This window comes from Pan paniscus, chromosome 2 (assembly GCF_029289425.2).
Source record: "Pan paniscus chromosome 2, NHGRI_mPanPan1-v2.0_pri, whole genome shotgun sequence".
Taxonomy (NCBI): Eukaryota; Metazoa; Chordata; class Mammalia; order Primates; family Hominidae; genus Pan; species Pan paniscus.
In genome coordinates, this window is record NC_085926.1 from 136,419,063 (window position 1) to 136,442,914 (window position 23,852).

General features: G+C 40.2%; 1 protein-coding gene across 5 annotated transcripts in view; it reads right to left on the reverse strand.

Moving 5' to 3' along the window:
- The window catches only part of CEP70 (centrosomal protein 70), a 134,729-nt gene that overhangs the window by 51,566 nt on the left and 59,311 nt on the right, over positions 1-23,852 (reverse strand). For all 5 annotated transcript variants that reach the window (XR_008624898.2, XR_008624899.2, XM_008976052.5 and 2 more), the window contains 4 exons: positions 20,918-20,974; positions 17,786-17,873; positions 17,610-17,698; positions 13,894-13,968 (listed from right to left, as the gene is read on the reverse strand). Coding sequence is in view for 3 of the 5 variants with exons in the window: in XM_008976052.5 (XP_008974300.5) it covers positions 13,894-13,968; positions 17,610-17,698; positions 17,786-17,873; positions 20,918-20,974 (309 nt within the window). In the remaining 2 variants the exon portion in view is untranslated. The remainder of the gene's footprint in view (positions 1-13,893; positions 13,969-17,609; positions 17,699-17,785; positions 17,874-20,917; positions 20,975-23,852) is intronic.

Consider the following 23,852-nt stretch of genomic DNA (forward strand, 5'->3'; position numbering starts at 1 on the left):
AAGAGATACCCTCACTTAATAATGACAGTAACTACAACTTATTGGGAGCCTAATGATGATAACTAGTAGGTACTGAGAGGCTTCTCTATGCAGGAATTCTAAGCACTTTACATGTATTCACTCATTTAGTCCCATTGTTTTTCTGTTTATGTAAGACAATGATTAGTAAAAGCTGGGGACTCATAGGAAACTGGTTCACTTAGTCTCACGGAAAATATCTGCCATTAACAGTATTACTGAAAAACTTCACATTCTGCAAAATCATGCAAGTAATTAACAGGGCTCAGGAGAAAATAGTATTAGAAACCAGACTACTTACAACTGATGTAGCTTTAGAACTGGAGAATAAAAACAATAATTGGTGCCTCAGGAGTTAAGTTGGACAGATCAAGCATGTCTGGAGATTGCCTCAGGATATATTAAAAATGCGCAGACAACAAAGAAGAAATGTTGGCTTATGGATGCCAAGACATAAAGACTGAAGTGGAGCCTTGGGCCAAAGAAGCTCAGGTTAAAATGGGCAAAGGAGGAAGTGCAACTTGCTTCCAGCCTATAGTCTGTCTAATGCTGGGGGTCAGGGAAGGAGCCCAGGGTACTGCTGCTCATTCTCAATTTTCTTAAACTAGAGCTAAAAAGGGCACTTGTCTATGTACTAGCAAAGCTTGCCCCTTTCCTGAAGGCTATAAATATTACTGCAGTTATTCTAGTGCCTTGAGTCTAGGAAAAACCACACATGAACAATATAACTTTTATGTTATATTGCTGATGATCCCCTCATTTTCTATTTACATGACTTAATTGGCATTTTAGAAACCTGTGTTGTAGCTGCCTGGACTGTACTCAGAAATACGCTAGAGCTGTTCTACAGTATCCAGAGCAGTCAGGAAGGGCCTGAAAGATAATAAAAATCCCCTAGGAGTGGCTAAGGGGTACTTCACATGCTTTGCAGACACTCATTCCATGTATTCAACAGCAGCAACTATGTTTTTTTGTGGACACTGAGAAAACAGAAAACTGTACCTCCAACTTAAAATATGCTGTGTTATCTATTTTGTATAGCCATCTCCATAAGATAACTTTCCATGTGCAGAAACTTTATAGCTTTTAACTGTGTTCTGTTGGAGCTTTTCTATGATCTCACAGTGGAATAAGATCCATGCTGGAGATCAGGAACAAGTTAAAAAAAAGGACTGCCAATTTTGTTTTTAAAAATTCCACTAATTTAGCTACACTGATGCAGAACACATAGGTGCATCAGTGTGAGCTTCTCAAAGCTATACTGTTCCCCGAGTCTTTTACCCTGCAATCTTAGGACTTTCTAAGATAGTTAGTGATGAAAAGAGGGGTGGTTCACTTCAACCCAGCACCAGTGCCAAACTCTGAAGGCAAGTGTTTAGGTGAAAAGTCCAGCTCCTAGCTAAAATCCAATGTGTTATATTTCAGGCACAGCCACAGGTAATTACAAAGGCTCTGCCTGGAAGATCTCTTGCAGGGAAAGCTGTCCTCTCCACACCAGACATGATGCACAGCCTGTGCACTGCAATCTCTCGAGACAGTTGCAGTCAAGGACACGCCACCTCCTTTCCTTCCTGAAAGCTATACTACTACTGTTATTCTAGTGCCTTGCCACAAGCATTTCTGCATTCCTACCCTAGGCACCTGCATTAGGGGCCTCTTTACTTGGAGCTTAGACTGAGGCATGTGTCAAGTACCTCTATCCAAGATCTTCTTATTGGTGGAGAAGCCTTAATTAAAATACTTTTCTCCACTCTGACTCAGTACTTTTCTACTCCTAGCCTTTCTTCTCCCTACACCTTAAAATAGCAGGAATCTTTTGTGCAGGGCTCCTAGGCAGTGAGATGATTCCCCCTTATCTGGGTGTATGTCAGACTGTTCCTCACCTGGTGCTATTCCATAGGGAAAAATGCAACACTGAAGAGTCAGCCCTTTTCATTTTGGCCTCTTGTTTATCCTATAGCAGTAAGTTAACAGTTTGACTGTTAATTTCACTTTGACTCATTGGCCTAACCACTTCAAGGACTGTCAGCTCAACACAGAGTAGCTGTAAGATTTTGTTTTTCCCCTAGCAAAACATAAATACTATTGAAAAATTAAATGAAATTAGTGTAGTACCTTTGTTTATCTTATAGGGACAGACTTATTTAATCACTTCCTAAGAAGGAAATTTTATAATCAGCCTGTTTGTAATACTAACTCAAGAAGAGTCCATGTTCTCCCACATTAAATTGTTAATAGCCTTATTTGACACTGAAAGTTGGTTAACTACAAATCTAAAAAAAAAAACAAACTCAATTTTCTCTGGTTCCAAAAGGAAAAGAGACTACACCTCTTCCATTTTCTTGTAGTATTTCCTTTAGAAAATCTGTAACTACAAATCCTTTACTCTCTTTAAGAAGTACATAAATCTTATTAAGAGCTAAAGAAGGCTCTTGCCAGTTTTGAATCTCAGCAATGTCTTTCTTGGGGGCTTTGGAATCATTTCTTTGAAATGTGAACATCTCAGAAGATGGTACCTTGTTTCCCTGTCTCTGTTGGAATTTCGTCAAGGATCCTGGCCCCAAGTTGTAACCTCTTACTTATCAAAAAGACATTAGAAGTTTTTATTTTTCCTTTAATACAGATAATTAACATGTATATAATGGATTGTATCTGCCTTGCTATACAAAAGGGTGACATTTCTTTCTGTCTTTGCAATATCTCTAACAGATTGCCTGTAATGTGCATCACAATCTGATTGAATCTGATTGAATTCAGTAATAAAACTTTCTTTTTTTTCCTATATTTGTAAAGAGAATTCACTGGATTGACAGGAGATTTTAGTTTTAATTATTTCCCCAGCATCAGTAGTACTTTGAAAAAATATTCTACCTCTGGCACTACAGAAATAAAAATTTTTAAAGTTTTACCTTGAAAAGTAAATTTTTTTAAGTTTTTAAAGTTTCTTTAATTTTAAATTTTTTAAGTTTTTAAAATCTTTTTTAAGTTTTGTTAAGTTTTACCTTGCAAAGTAAAATTTTTTTAAGTTTTACCTTGAAAAAATTTTTTTCATTGAGTGTTTTGTTTAGTTCTAACTGTATGGTAGCTAAGAGTATAAGTTTTGGAGTCAGAATGATTGGGTAAGGATCTGATTTCTGTTCAGTTCTTCCATATACCAGTAACCTGTATAACTTGGGCAAGTTATATAACACTCCCAAATTTGTTTCCATGTCTAGATACTACCAAAGTTTTAAACTTTATTAAAAACAAAAACACATCATTTCTTCAAAATTTAGCAGAAAAATATAGCAGGAATTGGGTCTGAATCATAATTTTAAAGGACAATAATAAAAGTCACTTGAAAGACCAGAGCCCAAATAAACAACAACAACAATATATATATGCAATCAATTCTCATTATTCATGGTAGTTATGTTCTATAAAATCACTATGAATGCTGAATTAGCAAATACTGAACCACTGCTCCTAGAGGAAATACAGGGTCAGGGTCCTGCAAGTCTGGTCACATTTTCCTTAAATGATCAATATATAACCTTGTTGTCTGTATGTTTCTATTTAAAGACACCTTTAAAATATATATTTTTTTGATTCATTAACATTGAACTCATGGACAAGAGCACTCTATAACTCATACCTGATAAAGCTTATCTAATAGGTGTATTTTTTCCACAAGGCATATTATAGCCTTCTTGTGGATAAGAACACCAAACAGCACTTCAGCACTAACTCAGAGGCCATCTTAAAGAAATCACCAACAAAAGGCATAGAAATGCAAAAAAAAAAAAAAAAAAAAAGTATCACTAAATAGATGGACAAAAGGACATTTGTTTATAGTATGAGAGCTCAAACAACAGGGCAGATCATCATCTTGTTTGAAAACTAAACGTGTGTGTTGGGTGACCCAAATTATTTGCCGCTGTGTACATGTCCATGAATGACTACAGGTGCTGTATGGATTTTGTGATTATAAATAAATTTTAGCAGGTAGGCAAATTCATAAATATGGAATCTATTAATAATGAAGACTATCTATCTCTATGTATGCGTAAGTGCATACACATGTGTACGTGTGTGTGTGTATGTTATACACTTGCTTTAGAGTCAACAGTCAATTCTCATTATTGCCTTCTCTTTTTACTTCCCTACATCCTCCTTCTCCTAGTTGCTTCTCTCTCAATCTCCTATCTCATTAATGGCACTGACAACCACCTTGTTATTCAAGGTTAAAACTCGGGAGACTTCTGACTCTTCCTTTTTCCCCACAACTCCCTATATTCAACCCATCATGAAGTCCTATTAGTTCTACCTCCATTCTCCAATTCCAAATACTTCTCATCACCTCCACTACTGCCACCTTTGACCATGTCACTACCATCTCTTCTCCAAACTCATATAATGGCTACTCTCCCACGATTGTACGTTTAGTACTTATAGCATATCGAAATTGTCTTATTTTTTCATTATCTTTCTCCCTTCATGTAATCTCTATGAGGTCAGGGACCTTTTCTATTTTGTTTACCACTGCAACCAGTGCCTAGAATGCCAAACAGATGTAAGAAGAACTGTAAGTACACAAAATATCAAGGAATAGTAGGAAGGGAATAATTATTCATTGAATATGCATGCATCCTTTCTGAACCTTCCACTTCTCTTTTCTTGTTTAGTTTTCCTCCTCTATTATCTTTTTTTGGGGGGGACGGGGGGTAGAGGGACAGGGTCTTGCTCTGTTGCCCAGGCTGGAGTGCAGTGGTGTGATCACAGCTCACTGCAGCCTTGACCTCCTGGGCTCAAGCAATCTTCCCACCTCAGCCTCCTAAGTAACTGGGGCTACAGGTAAGTACCACCACACCTGGCTAATTTTTAAATTCTTTGTAGAGACAAGGACTCACTACATTGCCCAGTCTGGTCTCAAACTCCTGGACTCAAGCAATCCTCCTGCCTCAGTCTCCCAAAGTGCTGGGATTACAGGCGTGAGCCACTGCACCTGGCCCCTATTATTTTAACCCAGTATGTAATTCCTGGATACTCATGATACTTGCCTGTCACTGTGTTATGTGTTGCCATAGGAAGGAGGAAACACAGCTGTCGCTGAAAACTGAATCATATATGCTAATACAACTGACTTAATATATTTAATGCATATATTAACTCATAGCTTTCAAAATATGTCATCCCAACACTCCCCACTTTCTCAAATCCCATTCCCTTGAATCAAAGAGTACACATAGATAATCTTCAGAAAACACAATCACTGAGATCAACTCTTTGAAACACTGAGCACTTGCTTTTCAAAGTCAGGAAGGGTACAAGCAGTAGATATAAATGGCTCACTGCATTCCTTCTGGTACTTTTAAAGTGTGATAACGCTCACTTTAAAACATTCAGATCATAATTACCAACAGCAAAAATTGGAGGCTTGTCACTTCTAATTTCATTGATTCTCTTGCAATTTTTCCATTACTTCCCAAGATAATTTTATATTTAAAATCTTTGTCCTTTATTACTTCAGGCAACTACCTTTTTTGTTCTCACTTAAGAAATATATAGCCAAATCCAGCATGGTAGAAATTGCTCTTAAACTGTGAAACCAGAAACACCCCCTTTTAATGTCATTTTCCCCATCAGCCTGGTAGGTCCAAGCCAAAGCCACTAGTAGGTAGCATAAGCTGACATGTAATAAAAATAAATAAAATAAGGCCAAGCGCGGTGGCTCACGCCTGTAATCCCAGCACTTTGGGAGGCCGAGGCGAGTGGACCACGAGGTCAGGAGATCCACACAGTGGCTAACACAGTGAAACCCCGTCTCTACTAAAAATACAAAAAAAAATTAGCCAGGGGTGGTGGCAGGTGACTGTAGTCCTAGCTACTCAGGAGGCTGAGGCAGGAGAATGGCGTGAGCCCAGGAGGCGGAGCTTGCAGTGAGCTGAGATTGTGCCACTGCACTCCAGCATGGGCGACAGAGCAAGACTCCATCTCAAAAAATAAATAAAAAATAAAAATAAATAGGGGTGGAGCCAAGATAGCCAAATAGGAACAGCTCCAGTCTACAACTCCCTGCGTGAGTGACGCAGAAGACGGGTGATTTCTGCATTTCCAACTGAGGTACGAGGTTCATCTCACTGGGGACTGTCGGAAAGTGGGTGCAGGACAGTGGGTGCAGCGCACCGAGTGTGAGCCAAAGCAGGGCAAGGCATCGCCTCACCTGGGAAGCGCAAAGGGTCAGGGAATTCCCTTTCCTAGTCAAAGAAAGGGGTGACAGACGGCACCTGGAAAATCGGGTCACTCCCACCCTAACACTGCGCTTTTCAAACACCCTTAGCAAACGGCACACCAGGAGATTATATCCTGCACCTGGCTTGGAGGGTCCTATGCCCATGGAGCCTTGCTCTTTGCTAGCACAGAAGTCTGAGATCAAACTGCAAGGCAGCAGCGAGGCTGTAGGAGGGGCACCCGACATTGCTGAGGCTTGAGTAGGTAAACAAAGTGGCCAGGAAGCTCGAACTGGGTGGAGCCCACCGCAGCTCAAGGAAGCCTGCCTGTCTCTGTAGACTCTAGCTCTAGGGGCAGGGCATAGCCAAACAAAAGGCAGCAGAATCCTCTGCAGACTTAAATGTCCCTGTCTGACAGCTCTGGAGAGAGTAGTGGTTCTCCCAGCTCGCAGCTGGAGATCTGAGAACTGGCAGACTGCCTCCTCAAGTGGGTCCCTGACCCCCAAGTAGCCTAACTGGGAGGCACCTCCCAGTAGGGGCAGACTGACATCTCACACAGCCGGGTACTCCTCTGAGACAAAACTTCCAGAAGAATGATCGGGCAGCAACATTTGCTGTGCACCAATATCCGCTGTTCTGCAGCCTCTGCTGCTGATACCCAGGCAAACAGGGTCTGGAGTGGACCTCCAGCAAACTCCAACAGACCTGCAGCTGAGGGTCCTGTCTGTTAGAAGGAAAACTAACAAACAGAAAGGACATCCACACCAAAACACCATCTGTACATCATCATCATCAAAGACAAAAGGTAGATAAAACCAAAGCAATGCAGCTCCTCACCAGCAACGGACCAAAGCTGGATGGAAAATGACTTTGACGAGTTGAGAGAAGAAGGCTTCAGAAGATCAAACTACTCCGAGCTAAAGGAGGAAGTTTGAATCCCAGGCAAAGAAGTTAAAAACCTTGAAAAAAAATTAGATGAATGACTAACTAGAATAACCAATGCAGAGAAGTCCTTAAAGGACCTGATGGAGCTGAAAACCAAGGCACGACAACTACGTGACGAATGCACAAGCCTCAGTAGCCGATTCGATCAACTGGAAGAAAGGGTATCAGTGATGGAAGATCAAATGAATGAAATGAAGTGAGAAGAGAAGTTTAGAGAAAAAGAATAAAAAGAAATGAATAAAGCCTCCAAGAAATATGGGACTATGTGAAAAGACCAAATCTACGTCTGATTGATGTACCTGAAAGTGACGGGGAGAATGGAACCAAGCTGGAAAACACTCTGCAGGATATCATCCAGGAGAACTTCCCCAATCTAGCAAGGCAGGCCAACATTCAAATTCAGGAAATACAGAGAATGCTGCAAAGATACTCCTCGAGAAGAGCAACTCCAAGACACATAATTGTCAGATTCATCAAAGTTGAAATGAAGGAAAAAATGTTAAGGGCAGCCAGAAAGAAAGGTCAGGTTACCCACAAAGGGAAGCCCATCAGACTAACAGCTCATCTCTCAGCAGAAACTCTACAAGCCAGAAGAGAGTGGGGGGCAATATTCAACATTCTTAAAGAAAAGAATTTTCAACCCAGAATTTCATATCCAGCCAAACTAAGCTTCATAAGTGAAGGAGAAATAAATCCTTTACAGACAAGCAAATGCTGAGAGATTTTGTCACTACCAGGCCTGTCCTACAACAGCTCCTGAAGGAAGCAATAAACATGGAAAGGAACAACCAGTACCAGCCACTGCAAAAACATGCCAAATTGTAAAGACCATCGAGGCTAGGAAGAAACTACATCAACTAACGAGCAAAATAACCAGCTAACATCATAATGACAGGATCAAATTCACACATAACAATATTAACCTTAAATGTAAATGGGCTAAATGCTCCAATTAAAAGACACAGACTGGCAAATTGGATCAAGACCCATCAGTGTGCTGTATTCAGAAAGCCCATCTCACATGCAGAGACACACATAGGCTCAAAATTAAGGGATGGAGGAAGATCTACCAAGCAAATGGAAAACAAAAAAAGGCAGGGGTTGCAATCCTAGTCTCTGATAAAACAGACTTTAAACCAACAAAGATCAAAAGAGACAATGAAGGCCATTACATAATGGTAAAGGGATCAATTCAACAAGAAGAGCTAACTATGTTAAATATATATGCATCCAATACAGGAGCACCCAGATTCATAAAGCAAGTCCTTAGAGACCTACAAAGAGACTTAGACTCCCACACAATAATAATGGGAGACTTTAACACCCCACTGTCAACATTAGACAGATCAACGAGACAGAAAATTAAGAAGGATATCCAGGAATTGAACTCAGCTCTGCACCAAGCGGACCTAATAGACATCTACAGAACTCCCCACCCCAAAGCAACAGAATGTACATTCTTCTCAGCACCACACCACACCTATTCCAAAATCGACCACATAGTTGGAAGTAAAGCACTCCTCAGCAAATTTAAAAGAACAGAAATTATAACAAACTGTCTCTCAGACCACAGTGCAATCAAACTAGAACTCAGGATTAAGAAACTCACTCAAAACCACTCAACTACATGGAAACTGAACAACCTGCTCCTGAATGACTACTGGGTACATAACAAAATGAAGGCAGAAATAAAGATGTTCTTTGAAACCAATGAGAACAAAGACACAACATACCAGAATCTCTGGGACACATTTAAAGCAGTGTGTAGAGGGAAATTTATAGCACTAAATGCCCACAAGAGAAAGCAGGAAAGATCTAAAATTGACACCCTAACATCACAATTGAAAGAACTAGAGCTCCCTCTCCCTCTCCCTCTCCCTTTTCACGGTCTCCCCCTCTCCCTCGTCTCCGTCTCCCACTTGGCCACCGTCTCCCTCTGTTGCCAAGGCTGGACTGTAGTGCCGCGATCTTGGCTCACTGCAACCTCCCTGCCTGATTCTCCTGCCTCAGCCTGCCGAGTGCCTGGGATTGCAGGTGCGCGCCGCCACGCCTGACTGGTTTTTGTATTTTTTGGTGGAGACGGGGTTTCGCCGTGTTGGCCGGGCTGCTCTCCAACTCCTGACCTCGAGTGATCTGCCCACCTTGGCCTCCCGAGGTGCTAGGATTGCAGACGGAGTCTTGCTCACTCAGTGCTCAATGTTGCCCAAGCTGGAGTGCAGTGGCATGATCTCGGCTAGCTACAACCTCCACCTCCCAGCCGCCTGCCTTGGCCTCCCAAAGTGCTGAGATTGCAGCCTCTGCCCGGCTGCCACCCCATCTAGGAAGTGAGGAGCATCTCTGCCAGGCCGCCCATCGTCTGGGATGTGAGGAGCCCCTCTGCCCAGCCGCCCAGTCTGGGAAGTGAGGAGCGCCTCTTCCCGGCCGCCACCCCATCTAGGAAGTGAGGAGTGTCTCTGCCTGGCCGCCCATCATCTGGGATGTGAGGAGCCCCTCTGCCCGGCCGCCCAGTCTGGGAAGTGAGGAGTGCCTCTTCCAGGCCGTCATCCCGTCTAGGAAGTGAGGAGCATCTCTGCCCGGCTGCCCATTGTCTGGGATGTGGGGAGCACCTCTGCCCAGCCCCCCCGTCTGGGATGTGAGGAGCGCCTCTGCCCGGCCACCCCGTCTGGGAGGTGAGGAGCATCTCTACCTGGCTGCCAACCCGTCTGGGAGGTGAGGAGTGCCTCTGCTCGGCCGCAACCCCGTCTGGGAACTGAGGAGCGCCTCTGCCCGGCCGCCCCATCTGAGAAGTGAGGAGCTCCTCTGACTAGCAGCCGCCCCGTCTGGGACGTGAGGAACGTCTCCGCCCGGCCGCCGCCTCGTCTGGGAGGTGGGGGGCGCCCCCGCCCGGCAGCCGCCCTGTCTGGGAGGTGGGGGGCGCCTCTGCCCGGCCACCCCGTCTGGGGGGGGGTGGGGAGACCCTCTGCCCCGCCGCCATGTCTGGGAAGTGAGGAGCCCTTCTGCCCGGCCGCCACCCCGTCTGGGAGGTGTACCCAACAGCTCATTGAGAACGGGCCATGATGACGATGGCGGTTTTGTCAAATAGAAAAGGGGGAAATGTGGGGAAAAGAAAGAGAGAGCAGATTGTTACTGTGTCTGTGTAGAAAGAAATAGACATAGGAGACTCCATTTTGTTCTGTACTAAGAAAAATTCTTCTGCCTTGGGATGCTGTTAATCTATAACCTTACCCCCAACCCCTTGCTCTCTGAAACGTGCTGTGTCAACTCAGGGTTAAATGGATTAAGGGCGGTGCAAGATGTGCTTTGTTAAACAGATGCTTAAAAGCAGCATGCTCGTTAAGAGTCATCACCACTCCCTAATCTCAAGTACCCAGGGACACAAACACTGCGGAAGGCTGCAGGGTCCTCTGCCTAGGAAAACCAGAGACCTTTGTTCACATGTTTATCTGCTGACCTTCTCTCCACTATTGTCCTATGACCCTGCCAAATCCCCCTCTCCGAGAAAAACCCAAGAATGATTAATAAATACTAAAAAAAAAAAAAAAAAAAGAACTAGAGAAGCAAGAGCAAACACATTCAAAAGCTAGCAAAAGGCAAGAAATAACTAAGATCAGAGCAGAACTGAAGGAAATAGAGACATAAAAAACCCTTCAAAAAAATCAATGAATCCAGGAGCTGGTTTTTTGAAAAGATCAACAAAATTGATAGACCACTAGCAAGACTAATAAAGAAGAAAAGAGAGAAGAATCAAATAGATGCAATAAAAAATGATAAAGGGGATATCACCACAGATCCCACAGAAATACAAACTACCATCGGAGAATACTATAAACACCTCTACGCAAATAAACTAGAAAATCTAGAAGAAATGGATAAATTCCTCAACACATACACCCTCCCAAGACTAAACCAGGAAGAATTTGAATCTCTGAATAGACCAATAGTAGGCTCTGAAATTGAGGCAATAATTAATAGCTTGCCAACCAAAAAAAGTCCATGACCAGATGGATTCACAGCCAAATTCTACCAGAGGTACAAGGAGGAGCTGGTACCATTCCTTCTGAAACTATTCCAATCAACAGAAAAAGAGGGAATCCTCCCTAACTCATTTTATGAGGCCAGCACCATCCTGATACCAAAGCCTGACAGAGACACAACAAAAAAAGACAATTTTAGACCAATATCCCTGATGAACATCGATGCAAAAATCCTCAATAAAATACTGGCAAATGGAATCCAGCAGCACATCAAAAAGCTTATCCACCATAGTCAAGTGGGCTTTATCCCTGGGATGCAAGGCTGGTTTAACATACACAAATCAATAAATGTAATCCAGCATATAAACAGAACCAAAGACAAAAACCATATAATTATCTCAATAGATGCAGAAAAGGCCTTTGACAAAATTCAACAACCCTTCATGCTAAAAACTCTCAATAAATTAGGTATTGATGGGACATATCTCAAAATAATAAGAGCTATTTATGACAAACCCACAGCCAATATCATACTGAATGGGCAAAAACTGGAAGCATTCCCTTTGAAACCTGGCACAAGACAGGGATGCCCTCTCTCACCACTCCTATTCAACATAGTATTGGAAGTTCTGGCCAGGGCAATCAGGCAGGAGAAGGAAATAAAGGCTATTCAATTAGGAAAAGAGGAAGTCAAATTGTCCCTGTTTGCAGATGACATGACTGTATATCTAGAAAACCTCATTGTCTCAGCCCAAAATCTCCTTAAGCTGATAGGCAACTTCAGCAAAGTCTCAGGATACAAAATCAATGTGCAAAAATCACAAGCATTCTTATACACCAATAACAAACAGAGAGCCAAATCATGAGTGAACTCCCATTCACAATTGCTTCAAAGAGATAAAAAACCCAGGAATCCCACTTACAAGGAATGTGAAGGACCTCTTCAAGGAGAACTACCAACCACTGCTCAATGAAATAAAAGAGGATACAAAGAAATGGAAGAACATTCCATGCTCACGGGTAGGAAGAATCAATATCGTGAAAATGGCCATACTGCCCAAGGTAATTTATAGATTCAATGCCATCCCCATCAAGCTACCAATGACTTTCTTCACAGAATTGGAAAAATCTACTTTAAAGTTCATATGGAACCAAAAAAGAGCCCTCATTGCCAAGTCAATCCTAAGCCAAAAGAACAAAGCTGAAGGCATCATGCTACCTGACTTCAAACTACACTACAAGGCTACAGTAACCAAAACAGCATGGTACTGGTACCAAAACAGAGATATAGACCAATGGAACAGAACAGAGCCCTCAGAAATAATGCCACATATCTACAACCATCTGATCTTTGACAAACCTGAGAAAAACAAGAAATGGGGAAAGGATTCCCTATTTAATAAATGGTGCTGGGAAAACTGGCTAGCAATATGTAGAAAGCTGAAACTGGATTCCTTCCTTACACCTTATACAAAAATTAATTCAAGATGGATTAAAGACTTACATGTTAGACCTAAAACCATAAAAACCCTAGAAGAAAACCTAGGCAATACCATTCAGGACATAGGCATGGGCAAGGACTTCATGTCTAAAACACCAAAAGCAATGGCAACAAAAGCTAAAATTGACAAATGGGATCTAATTAAACTAAAGAGCTTCTGCACAGCAAAAGAAACTACCATCAGAGTGAACAGAATGAACAGAGTGAATCAGAGTGAACAGAGTGAACAGGCAACCTACAGAATGGGAGAAAATTTTTGCAATCTACTCACCTGACAAAGGGCTAATATCCAGAATCTACAATGAACTCAAACAAATTTACAAGAAAAAAAAACAAACAACCCCATCAACAAGTGGGCGAAGGATATGAACAGACACTTCTCAAAAGAAGACATTTATGCAGCCAAAAGACACATGCAAAAATGCTCATCATCACTGGCCATCAGAGAAATGCAAATCAAAACCACAATGAGATACCATCTCACACCAGTTAGAATGGCAATCATTAAAAAGTCAGGAAACAACAGGTGCTGGAGAGGATGTGGAGAAATAGGAACACTTTTACACTGTTGGTGGAACTGTAAACTAGTTCAACCATTGTGGAAGACAGTGTGGTGATTCCTCAAGGTTCTAGAACTAGAAATACCATTTGACCCAGCCATCCCATTACTGGGTATATACCCAAAGGATAATACATCATGCTGCTATAAAGACACATGCACACGTATGTTTATTGTGGCACTATTCACAATAGCAAAGACTTGGAACCAACCCAAATGTCCAACAATGATAGACTGGATTAAGAAAATGTGGCACATATACACCATGGAATACTATGCAGCCATAAAAAAGGATGAGTTCATGTCCTTTGTAGGGACATGGATGAAGCTGGAAACCATCATTCTCAGCAAACTATCGCAAGGACAAAAAACCAAACGCCGCATGTTCTCACTCATAGGTGGGAGTTGAACAATGAGAACACATGGACACAGGAAGGGGAACACCACACACTGGGGCCTGTTATGGGGTGGGGGGAGGGGGGAGGGATAGCATTAGGAGATATACCTAATGTTAAATGGCGAGTTACTGGGTGCAGCACACCAACATGGCACATGTATACATATGTAACTAACCTGCACGTTGTGCAGATGTACCCTTAAAGTATAATAAAATAAATAAAAATAAAAATAAATAAATAAAATAAAAAATCCTAATAAAAGAGGCAATTTTGGTAAAAATATAATTACTTGACGTTTTTCTTAAGGGCTTTTTCCAGCTTCTTCACCTGCTGTTTATAAAGTCTTAATTCATGCTGTGTAGGCCTGTGGAAAATAAATAATGATAAATTAATTCAATTTACTGAATAAAAGCATAAAGGTACTTAAATAAACGACATACAAAACTTTGTTACTTGTCACAAATACACTTATTAAACTTCTGAAAATATTTCATGACTGCTAATTTGGAGTTTACTGGCCATTTAGATTTCTTCTTCTCTGTAATCCCTTATTCAAAGCCTTTTAGTCGTTTTTTGCTGCTAATCTGTTACTTGTTTTTATAGTGAAATATTTCAAGTATACAGACAAAAACAGAGAACATTATAACAAATCCTGGTGTATCCACCACCTAGCTTTATCAAATTTGAATATTAACAGATTTGATTCAAATCTTAACTCAAACTTTATACGTATACTTAAAATTCCCTCATTAATGTCATTCTTCTCCTTCCCATACCATAGAGAACCACTATCCTCAATTCATTGTTCATTATTCCCATGTATGTTTTTAAATTTTTACTACATATTTATATAATCATAAATTTACATATTATTGTGTTCAAGGTTTTCACATTTTATATAAATGGCTTATGCTAGGTATCAGGTCCTTCTCTCCATTAAGGTATAAGTTTTTTCTTGTTGTTTTTTGTTTTTTTTTTTTTTGAGAAAGGGTCTCACACTGTCACCTAGGCTGGAGTGCAGTGGCACAAGTTCAGCTCACTGCAACCTCCACCTCCCAGGTTCAAGCTATTCTCTCACCTTGGCCTCTTGAATAGCTGGGACTACAGATGCGTACCACCACACCGGGCTGATTTTTGTATTTTTTTGGTAAAGACAGGGTTTCACCAAGTTGGCCAGGCTGGTCTCAAACTCTTGACCTCAGGAGGCCTGCCTCGGCCTCCTAAATTGCTGGGATTACAGGTGTGAGCCACCACGCCCAGCCATTAAATATAAGCTTATTGAGAACAGGAAATTTGTTTTGGTCCCTTCTTCACCCCAGAGTTTGGGACAGTGTCTAACTTACTATAGGTATTCAAATATTTGTTGAATGAAAAAAGGCTCAACAATGTTCATTCTTTATTACTGTCAACATAGAGAGTGTCATCCTTTTGTAGCTATGCTGGATATATCTTTCTGTTGTGTGCCATTATAAATTTTACTTTTCTTCTCATCCCACAGCACAGGAATAAGAATAACAAGGCATTCCAGTATAATTTGAGAATGAGAACTCCGCTGGCAAAAGACTGAATCTAATATAGTAAATATTAATGTATTATACATTTCAAAATCACTAAGAGTAAATTTCAAATGTTTTCAACCACAAAAGGTATTAGATGATGGATATGTTAATTAGCTTGATTTAATTATTCTGCATTATAATCATGAATCGTAACATCACTTTGTGCCTCATAAATATATACAGCTGTAATTTGTCAATTAGCAATTAAAATAAAAATTTAAGATAATAATCATGCTGAGTGAAAGACGACAGACAAAAAAGAGTAAATATTGTATAGCTCCACTTATAAGAAGTCTAGGAAATATAAACTAACGTATAATGATTGAAAGCAAATCGGTGGTTGTCTCAGGCAAAGGCAAAGAGGGGCAGGAGGGATTACAAAAGGGGCAAGAGACAACTTTTAGAGTTTTTTGTTTTGTTTTGTTTTAAGAGACAGGGTCTCTGTTGCCCAGGTTGGAGTGTAGTGGTGTGATCACAGCTCACTGCAGCCTTGACCTCCTGGGCTCAAGTGATCTTCTCACCTCAGCCCCCTTAGTAGCTGGGACTGCAGGAGTACGCTACCATGCCTGGCTAATTTTTTTTTTTTTTTTTTTAATATGGAACGCTTCATGAATTTGCGTGTCATCCTTGCGCAGGCCTGGCTAATTTTTAAAATTATTTGTAGGCCGGGCACGGTGGCTCACGCTTGTAATTAACACTTTGGGAGGCCGAGGCGGGCGGATCACGAGGTCAGGAGATCGAGACCCTCCTGGCTAACATGGTGAAACCCCATCTCTACTAACAATACAAAAAATTAGCTGGGCATGGTGGTGGGTGCCTGTAGTCCCAGCTACTCGGGAGGCTGAGGCAGGAGAAATCACTTGAGCCCGGGAGGCAGAGGCTGCAGTGACCCAAGATCGTGCCACAGCACTCCAGCCTGGGCGACAGAGCAAGACTCCGTCTCAAAAAAAAAAAAAAAAATTCTCAATGGGCTAAAATTATTTGTAGAGATGAGGTCTCACATGTTGCTCAGGCTGGTCTCGAACTCCTGGCCTCAAACAATCCTCCTACCTGGGCTTCCCAAAATGCTGGTATTATAGGCATGAGCCACTGCACCTAGCCTCCAAGGTGATTATCTTGACTGTGATTGTTAGGGTGATTATCTGGATTATAACTGTTTCACAGGTGTACACACATATCAAAATTCAATAAATTGTGTACCTTACATATATGCAGTGTAACTCAATAAAGCTATTTTTTAAAAGCAAAAAGAAAAAAAGACTGAATCTATTTGAAGTTGTTTTTTTTTTTTTTTTTTTTTGACACAGGGTCTCGCTCTGTCACACAGGCTGGAGTACAGTGACACAGTCATGGCTCACTGCAGCCCTGACCTCCTGGGGTCAAGTGATCCTTCCACCTCAGTCTTCGGAGTAGCTGGGACTACAGCCACAGACCACCATACCCAGCTAATTTTTATATTTTTTGTAGAGAAGGGGTTTTGCCATGTTGCCCATGCTGGTCTCGAATTCCTGCCTCAAGCAATCCACCTGCCTCAGCCTCCCAAAGTGCTGAGATTACAGGTGAAAGCCACTATGCCCAGCTTATTTGAAGTTCTTAGCTAGTTTTGTCTTCTTCACTGTGGACTCCTATTTTCTCATTTCCCTTGCCTACCCATGTGCTCTTGTTCCTTTCATAAGTTATCACGGGAAAGAACTGACTAAAGTGAGTATAAGAATATTATGTACTCATGATTAGCTTTAGAGCAAAGGAGCTAGAATGATGCATTTAATATTCCAAATTCCAGTATGTTTACTTTTCAAAGGATGAAGAAAAATTGGCCGGATGCAGTGGCTCATGCCTGTAATTCCAGTACTTTGGGAATTCTGGCACTGGGCCTAGGAGTTCAAGACCAGCCTAGGCAACACAGGGAGACCCCATCTCTACCAAACAAAAAATTAAAAAATTAGAGGCTGAGGATGGTGGCTCATACCTGTAATCCCAGCACTTTGGGAGGCCAAGGAGAAAGGATCACTTGAGGTCAGAAGTCTGAGACCAGCCTGACAAACATGGCGAAACCTCATCCTACTAAAAATACACAAAATAGCCAGCCGTCGTGGTGTGCACCTGTAATCCCAGCTACTCGGGAGGCTGAGGCAGAAGAATCGCTTGAACCTGGGAGACAGAGGTTGCAGTGAGCTGAGATCGCGCCACTGCACTCCAGCCTGGGTGACAGAGTAAGACTCTGTCTCAATTAAAAATAAATAATTTTAAAAATTAGCTGGGTGTGGTGGCTTGCACCTATAGCCCCAGCTACTTAAGAGGCTGAAGTGGAAAGATTGCTTGAGCCCTGGAGGTCAAGGCTGCAGTGAGACGTGATCACACCACTGCACTTGGCCTGAGTGACAGAGTGAGACCCTGTCTCAGGGGGGAAAAAAAAAAAAAAAAAAAAAAATTAGGTTTCTCTCACCTGGTTTCCAAATCTTTTTGGAGGTTCAGCTTTTCACTTGAAAGTGCATCAATCTTAGATTTTGATTCCTTGAGTTGATTCTGTAATGACTGCAACACGTTTCATAGAAAAATAATTAACTTTCTTAGATTACTTACTTTATTAAAAAGTATTTATTAGTTATGCAGTCCCCATACCATTAAAAGGCCTTTATAAGTTGGTGAAGCATCCAGATTTCTGTAGTCGTTTTCTTCTTCTGACTGACTTTCATCTTCTTTATATTGCCTATGAAAATATGTAGGCAGTATACTTATGAAAAATCTATCTTCAAAGAAAAAAACTAATTAAACCAATGTAATGAGGGTTTAATAATCTAAACATGAATTAAAATTAATCCACATTTCCTACTTGTTCTCATAGAGAATGGTATTAGAACACTACTACTATCTAATATTATAGTACATACAGTATCCATTTACTCTCTTTTTACTTAGAATATATGATCCATGAGGACCAGAACTTCGTCTTATTCACCACTGTATCTCACTGCCTAGAAAAAGTATGGAATATAAGAGGAGGTGAAAAAGCACTGCTGAATAAACAAACGAAACATAGGTGGAACATCCATGTTCTTTTAAAAAATGCATTCTCCACATACTATTTTTTCCTTCTAGTACATTTAGGTCACCAAAAAACCTATATGAAGAAAATGTAGATCATAAGTGGAAAAAGCAACTGATTTAATAGTCTTGGTTCAAGCCTTGATAACACCACTAACTAGTTGTATTATTTGAATAAGTCAATCTCTCAGAATTTATTTTCTCATCTGTAAAATAGTATCTGTCACATCTACTTTACAGGACTGGTGTAAAAAGCAAATGAAAGATACTGAAGGACTCTGTGAAATGCAAAGTGCTAGCAAATAAGTATGATTATTTTTAGCAATCTTGATTAACTATCACTGTGATGTCCTATATGGTAACCAATAGCTACATGAGCTAGTGGTTACCGCTTAACACTTGAAATACGGGTAATGCCACCAAGGAACTAAACTTTTAATTTCATTAAATCTTAAATTTAAAAATTGAAGTAGTATAAAATACTTTTCTGTTAAACACAACTTTATTGTTTAGGACTACATTTCACCTTAACTATTGTATCACATAAAGTATTACTATTGTAGCCTAGTGTGCACTGGGTACATGCATGATTTCTAGTATTACACATAAACATATCACCAGTCTAGTAAGTATCAATGGATTGATTCAGTTCAAATGATTTATTTATTCCCAATGTGTTTATTTTACACATGTGCATATAGTCTGATGATAAAAACAACAACAACAACAACAAACTTTGGACAACACTGGCCTTAAGAAAATGGACAAGCAGAGAAGCTTTTGCCACTGCAAGAGGCCCATGTCCCACCTGTCTTCTTCCTTTGGTCTTGCTGCTTCAGTTCTACAGGGTCACAGCTCTTCTCCTCTGCTTCCTGTTTATCCTACTTAGGCCTCCAAATCTTGGCCTGGCTTCCCCCCTCTTCTCTTTCATCTTCTTTACTAATGTAATACTTGTCAATGAATTGTTACATCCTCCTGTTACAGTACTCCTACTTCTTTAGGTGATACCTATATCCTATTTGTAGATCTCAAAATCTATCCTGAAATTGCCAGAATCTCACTTTCAAGTTGGTACTTACTCTTAGAAAGGAGACTGAGTTTATAATATAAACTCCACTCAGTCAATGAATCCCGAAAAACCCCCTCCTTAGGAGAGAGACTCTTTTTATTGCTGCAAATTTTCTCATTTGTAGAATATTATTTATTAATGTATCTCCTATTTTCTTCCTATCCTCCACTTCCCTCAATAAGACATCCAATCCAAATATCTGACCCAAGGATAATTTGTATAGGCCAAAATACTTTACTTCAGCTAGACAACTGATGAAAAGCTTTTTAAGTTAAAAAGTGATTCTTTTCCAAGTCACTCATTCCTCAGCCCCAGATTTTCATTACAAATTCATGACAACTAAATTCAATACCACCACTCCAATGGCCTCAATCCTTTTTATCATCTTTAGTCAGAGAACCCCGTTTGCAGAACTCTACAAGTACCTCTCACATCATATTCTACACAAAAGATTTCCTGATGGATATGTTATGTTAAATCTTTTCTACTCTTACTAAAAACCCCAAATCCCCTCTCTTCATCATCTAGATCAGGGGTCAGCAAACTGCTGTCTGCAGGCTATATTCAGCAGGCTGTTGGTTTTGTAACTATTTTTATCGGAACACACCTGTGCCAATTCATTTACATATTATCTGTGGCTGATTTTGTGCTACAACAGCCGAGTTGAGTAGTTGTCCTATCTTTGTAGAATCTCCACCATCTAAAGGACAGTTTCATTTGGAAGTCAGAAGGTCCCTGAAGCTACTTGATAAAATGCTGCTTTCTGAAAAGAATATAAAGCAAGAAGCTGCTTTTTAATTAGTTGCTCTCTTCTTCCCTTCCTTCCTTCTTCTTTTCCTTTTCCTTTTTTTTTTTTTTTTTTGGAGTCCCCACAGTACTACAGATAATCAGCAACCAGCAACCCACAGAGCTCTGCCATTATTCTCTCCAAGATTTTGGAAAGTCACTATTCTTAGGGCAAGAATACTAGAGCATACGCTTCATAAAAGTGAAGAATTTATCTGCTATTACTTAGAACATGGTACAAAATAGGTGCTCAAATATTTGTTAAAAGAACTGTTCCATCTATAAATAATAAAAAGATTAGCTACTGTTTTAGTGACCTTACATTAAAGCATTTTAGATTATATCTTAGATATCCTTCAGCTATTTTAGTTTAGCCAAAGACCATTTATCTCTATGCTTATTTAATCAGGTGATAAGTGTGTTTTAATCTATAAGCTTGATTTTTCACTGACATTTTATCTTTATCTCACATAAATCTGCATACTAATTAGGTTACACTTTGGTAGGCAGCCAATCTAATTCTATGCACTTTGTGGATATACTCGGTAACTACCCAGGGGCTAGATCATATCAGTAGAAAAAATTATAATACTTCAAGAAAATAAAGGGAAATACCATTTCTGCTGTGACCAATACTTTGGTGATAATTAAGTATACATAATTTAACATAAATACAACAATACATCTTGACTTAAGTTTTAAAATACAGTCTTCAAGTTCTTTATAAAAAAGAACTTCACAGTGACATATTAGGTGGATTTCCATAGTATATTAAAGTTTCAAAAGCTACAGAAACTTCTGGTGTGAATACTGGATTAAAAACTTTAAAAACTGTAATACAGGATTAGTCGTACCTTTGTGTATGAATTTTTCTAATTTTAGATTCATAGTAATCAATTAGACAAAGCAACCTAGAAAACAGAATATTGAATTATTTTCAAAATGCGGTATTACAGCATCTACTAGTTTCACCACATAATTTCAAATTACAGTGTAAAAGTAAGTACAGATTAACTGGCAGGCTTTAAAAAATTTAAGTGATTCTTACCAAAAAGCAAATACTATACTAAGTCATATGTTATATTAATTTCAAAGTATAGATTTAAAAATAACTATAAACATTATATCTCAACATATTAAATGCATATCCTCCTTGTCCCAACAATTCTACCTCTAGCAATATCTCCCACAGAAATATGTCAAAGGATGCAACTCAATATGAACAAAGTTGTTCACTGCACCATTATTTATAAGAGTGAAAAGCCAGAAATAATTTAACTCTCCATCAGGAGAAAGGTTAAATAAATAATGGCACATCCATACTATAGAAAATAATGGGCTGGGCGCAGTGGCTCAAGCCTGTAATCCCAGCACTTTGGGAGGCCAAGGCAGGTGGATCACAAGGTCAGCAGTTCGAGACCATCCTGGCCAACATGGTGAAACCCCATCTCTACTAAAAATACAAAAAATTAGCTGGGCGTCGTGGCGAGTGCCTGTAGTCCCAGCTACTCGGGAGGCTGAGGCAGGAGAATCACTTGAACCCGGGAGGCGGAGCTTGCAGTGAGCCAAGAGCGCACCACTGCACTACAGCCTGGCGACAGAGCAAGACTCCATCTCAAAAAGAAAAAAAAAAAAAGAAAGAAAAAGAAAATAATGGAGAAGTAGAAAAAATAATGTAACTTTGTATGTCCTTAACAAGGAATGATGATGGAAAAAATTAATGTTGCATAATCAAATGTATATTTTTTACTTTTGTCTAAAAAGAAAAGAAAAAAGTTAGATGTGAATATGTATATATACTGAAAAAGAACTCTGTGGGTTCTTAACCAAAGAATAATATTGTAAGCTAGCAGGTGTATGAAGGGGCAATGTTGCCATATTGACTAGTTGGAGAGGGGGCAGAATGCTAAAAATTCATCGGTGAACAACACAACAATACATAAAGAAGAACTGTCTCACTCAAAATGCCAACAGCACTCATTTTGAGAAACAGTAGGAAGGACACACACCAAATTGTTAGGAGAGGAGGTTATTTCTGGGATGTGGCGATTAGGAAAGCAAGCAGATTTGTTACATTTTACCATATACACTTTCATATTGTTTGAATTTTTATTTTTCGTTTGTTTGTTTTTTGAGATGGAGTCATGCTCTGTCGCCCAGGCTGGAGTGCAGTGGCGTCATCCTGGCTCACTGTAAGCTCCACCTTCCAGGTTCATGCCATTCTCCTGCCTCAGCCTCCCGAGTAGCTGGGACTACAGGCGCCTGCCACCACGCCCGGCTAATTTTTTGTATTTTTAGTAGAGACGGGGTTTCACCGTGTTAGCCAGGATGGTCTCGATCTCCTGACCTCGTGATCCGCCCGCCTCGGCCTCCCAAAGTGCTGGGATTACAGGCGTAAGCCACCGCGCCCGGCCTGAATTTTTATAAACATTTATTGCTTTTGTGATTTAAAAAATGAGAGAAAAACAAAATAATACTATGCTTTCATGTGTTATTCTTTTTAAACGAACAATATACTGTTTCCCTCCTATCTTGGGAAAACATTACCAACCCATCCCCCTCTTCAGAACTAATTCAGCCAATTGTGCTCTTAATGTCACAACTTTCTAGATTACTCTTTTTCTCTTCAACCCTTCCCCAATTACTCTTTTTCTCTTCAAGCCTTCCGCATCTTAACATATACCAGCTTTCACATTATCCTGAAAATATGCTTTAATCTTTATATCCTGCACAAATCCTCTTGACCTACTTCCCCCTTATGCTATGATTCTATTTCTAATATTTTCCTTCATAAAAAAACTTCATTCATTCTGAGTGATTGTAACCAATTATCTTCAATAAAGTTTTAGGGAGGACTTATTACATGTTAAGTACTGGGAATTCTGAGCAAATAAAATAGTGGGAAAGTAAACAAGTTAACCAATGAGGAAGCATGCAACACTGCCGATCACCCTCTCCTTGAAACACTTTTGTTCCTTGGTTATCATGATACCCAAACACAATTCCTCTTCTGCCTCTTCTTTCTCTATATGGACTTTGGAAGTTCTCTGGAGTTTGGCCCTTTTAACAACAGGCCTGATATGTCTACATGGATGACTGAAGGTTCCTAAGTATATATCCATAAATGAATTCATCGGTTTCTTCCCCGTTCCTTCAAATGTAGTTTAAAAACTGGCCATCTTTGACTCCTCCACTCCTTTCAACATCTATAGCCAATTCATCTGGACAACTCCTATCCATCTTTGCAGTGTCTCTCCCTTTTTTTTGGTCCTAGTTAAGACCTTCATTAGCCCTCTACTACTACAACCGATTCCTAACTTGTCTTTCTGTCTCTGGGTTTAATCTCCTTGCTCAGGAATCTTTGGGTATGTTCCCTGCCACACAGAAAGTAGAACTCAAACTCTTCGGCCAATTTAAGTCTCTCAAAGTTACAGCACACTTTCCATATTGTCATATTGTCTCTTAAGACTCTTCCCAGAATCTCATGTATCCTATGTTCCAGACCTCTTGGACTCCTGACGTCCCAAACACATTCACTTTTCCTGTTATCATATTTATCTAATGGAAACATCCTTTCTCTCACCTCTGCCTATTAATATTCTATAGTTCCTAGCAGTCCAGCTAAAAAGATAACTCATTCATGAAGCCTATGTAGTCATTCTTACCTTTCACTAATTTCTCCCTATGTCACACCCACTTAGTATCCTATCTGCCCCACCTTATAGTACATACCACTATCTGCTTTATATTTTACTTACATGCATATGTGTCTATCTACCCAACTAGACT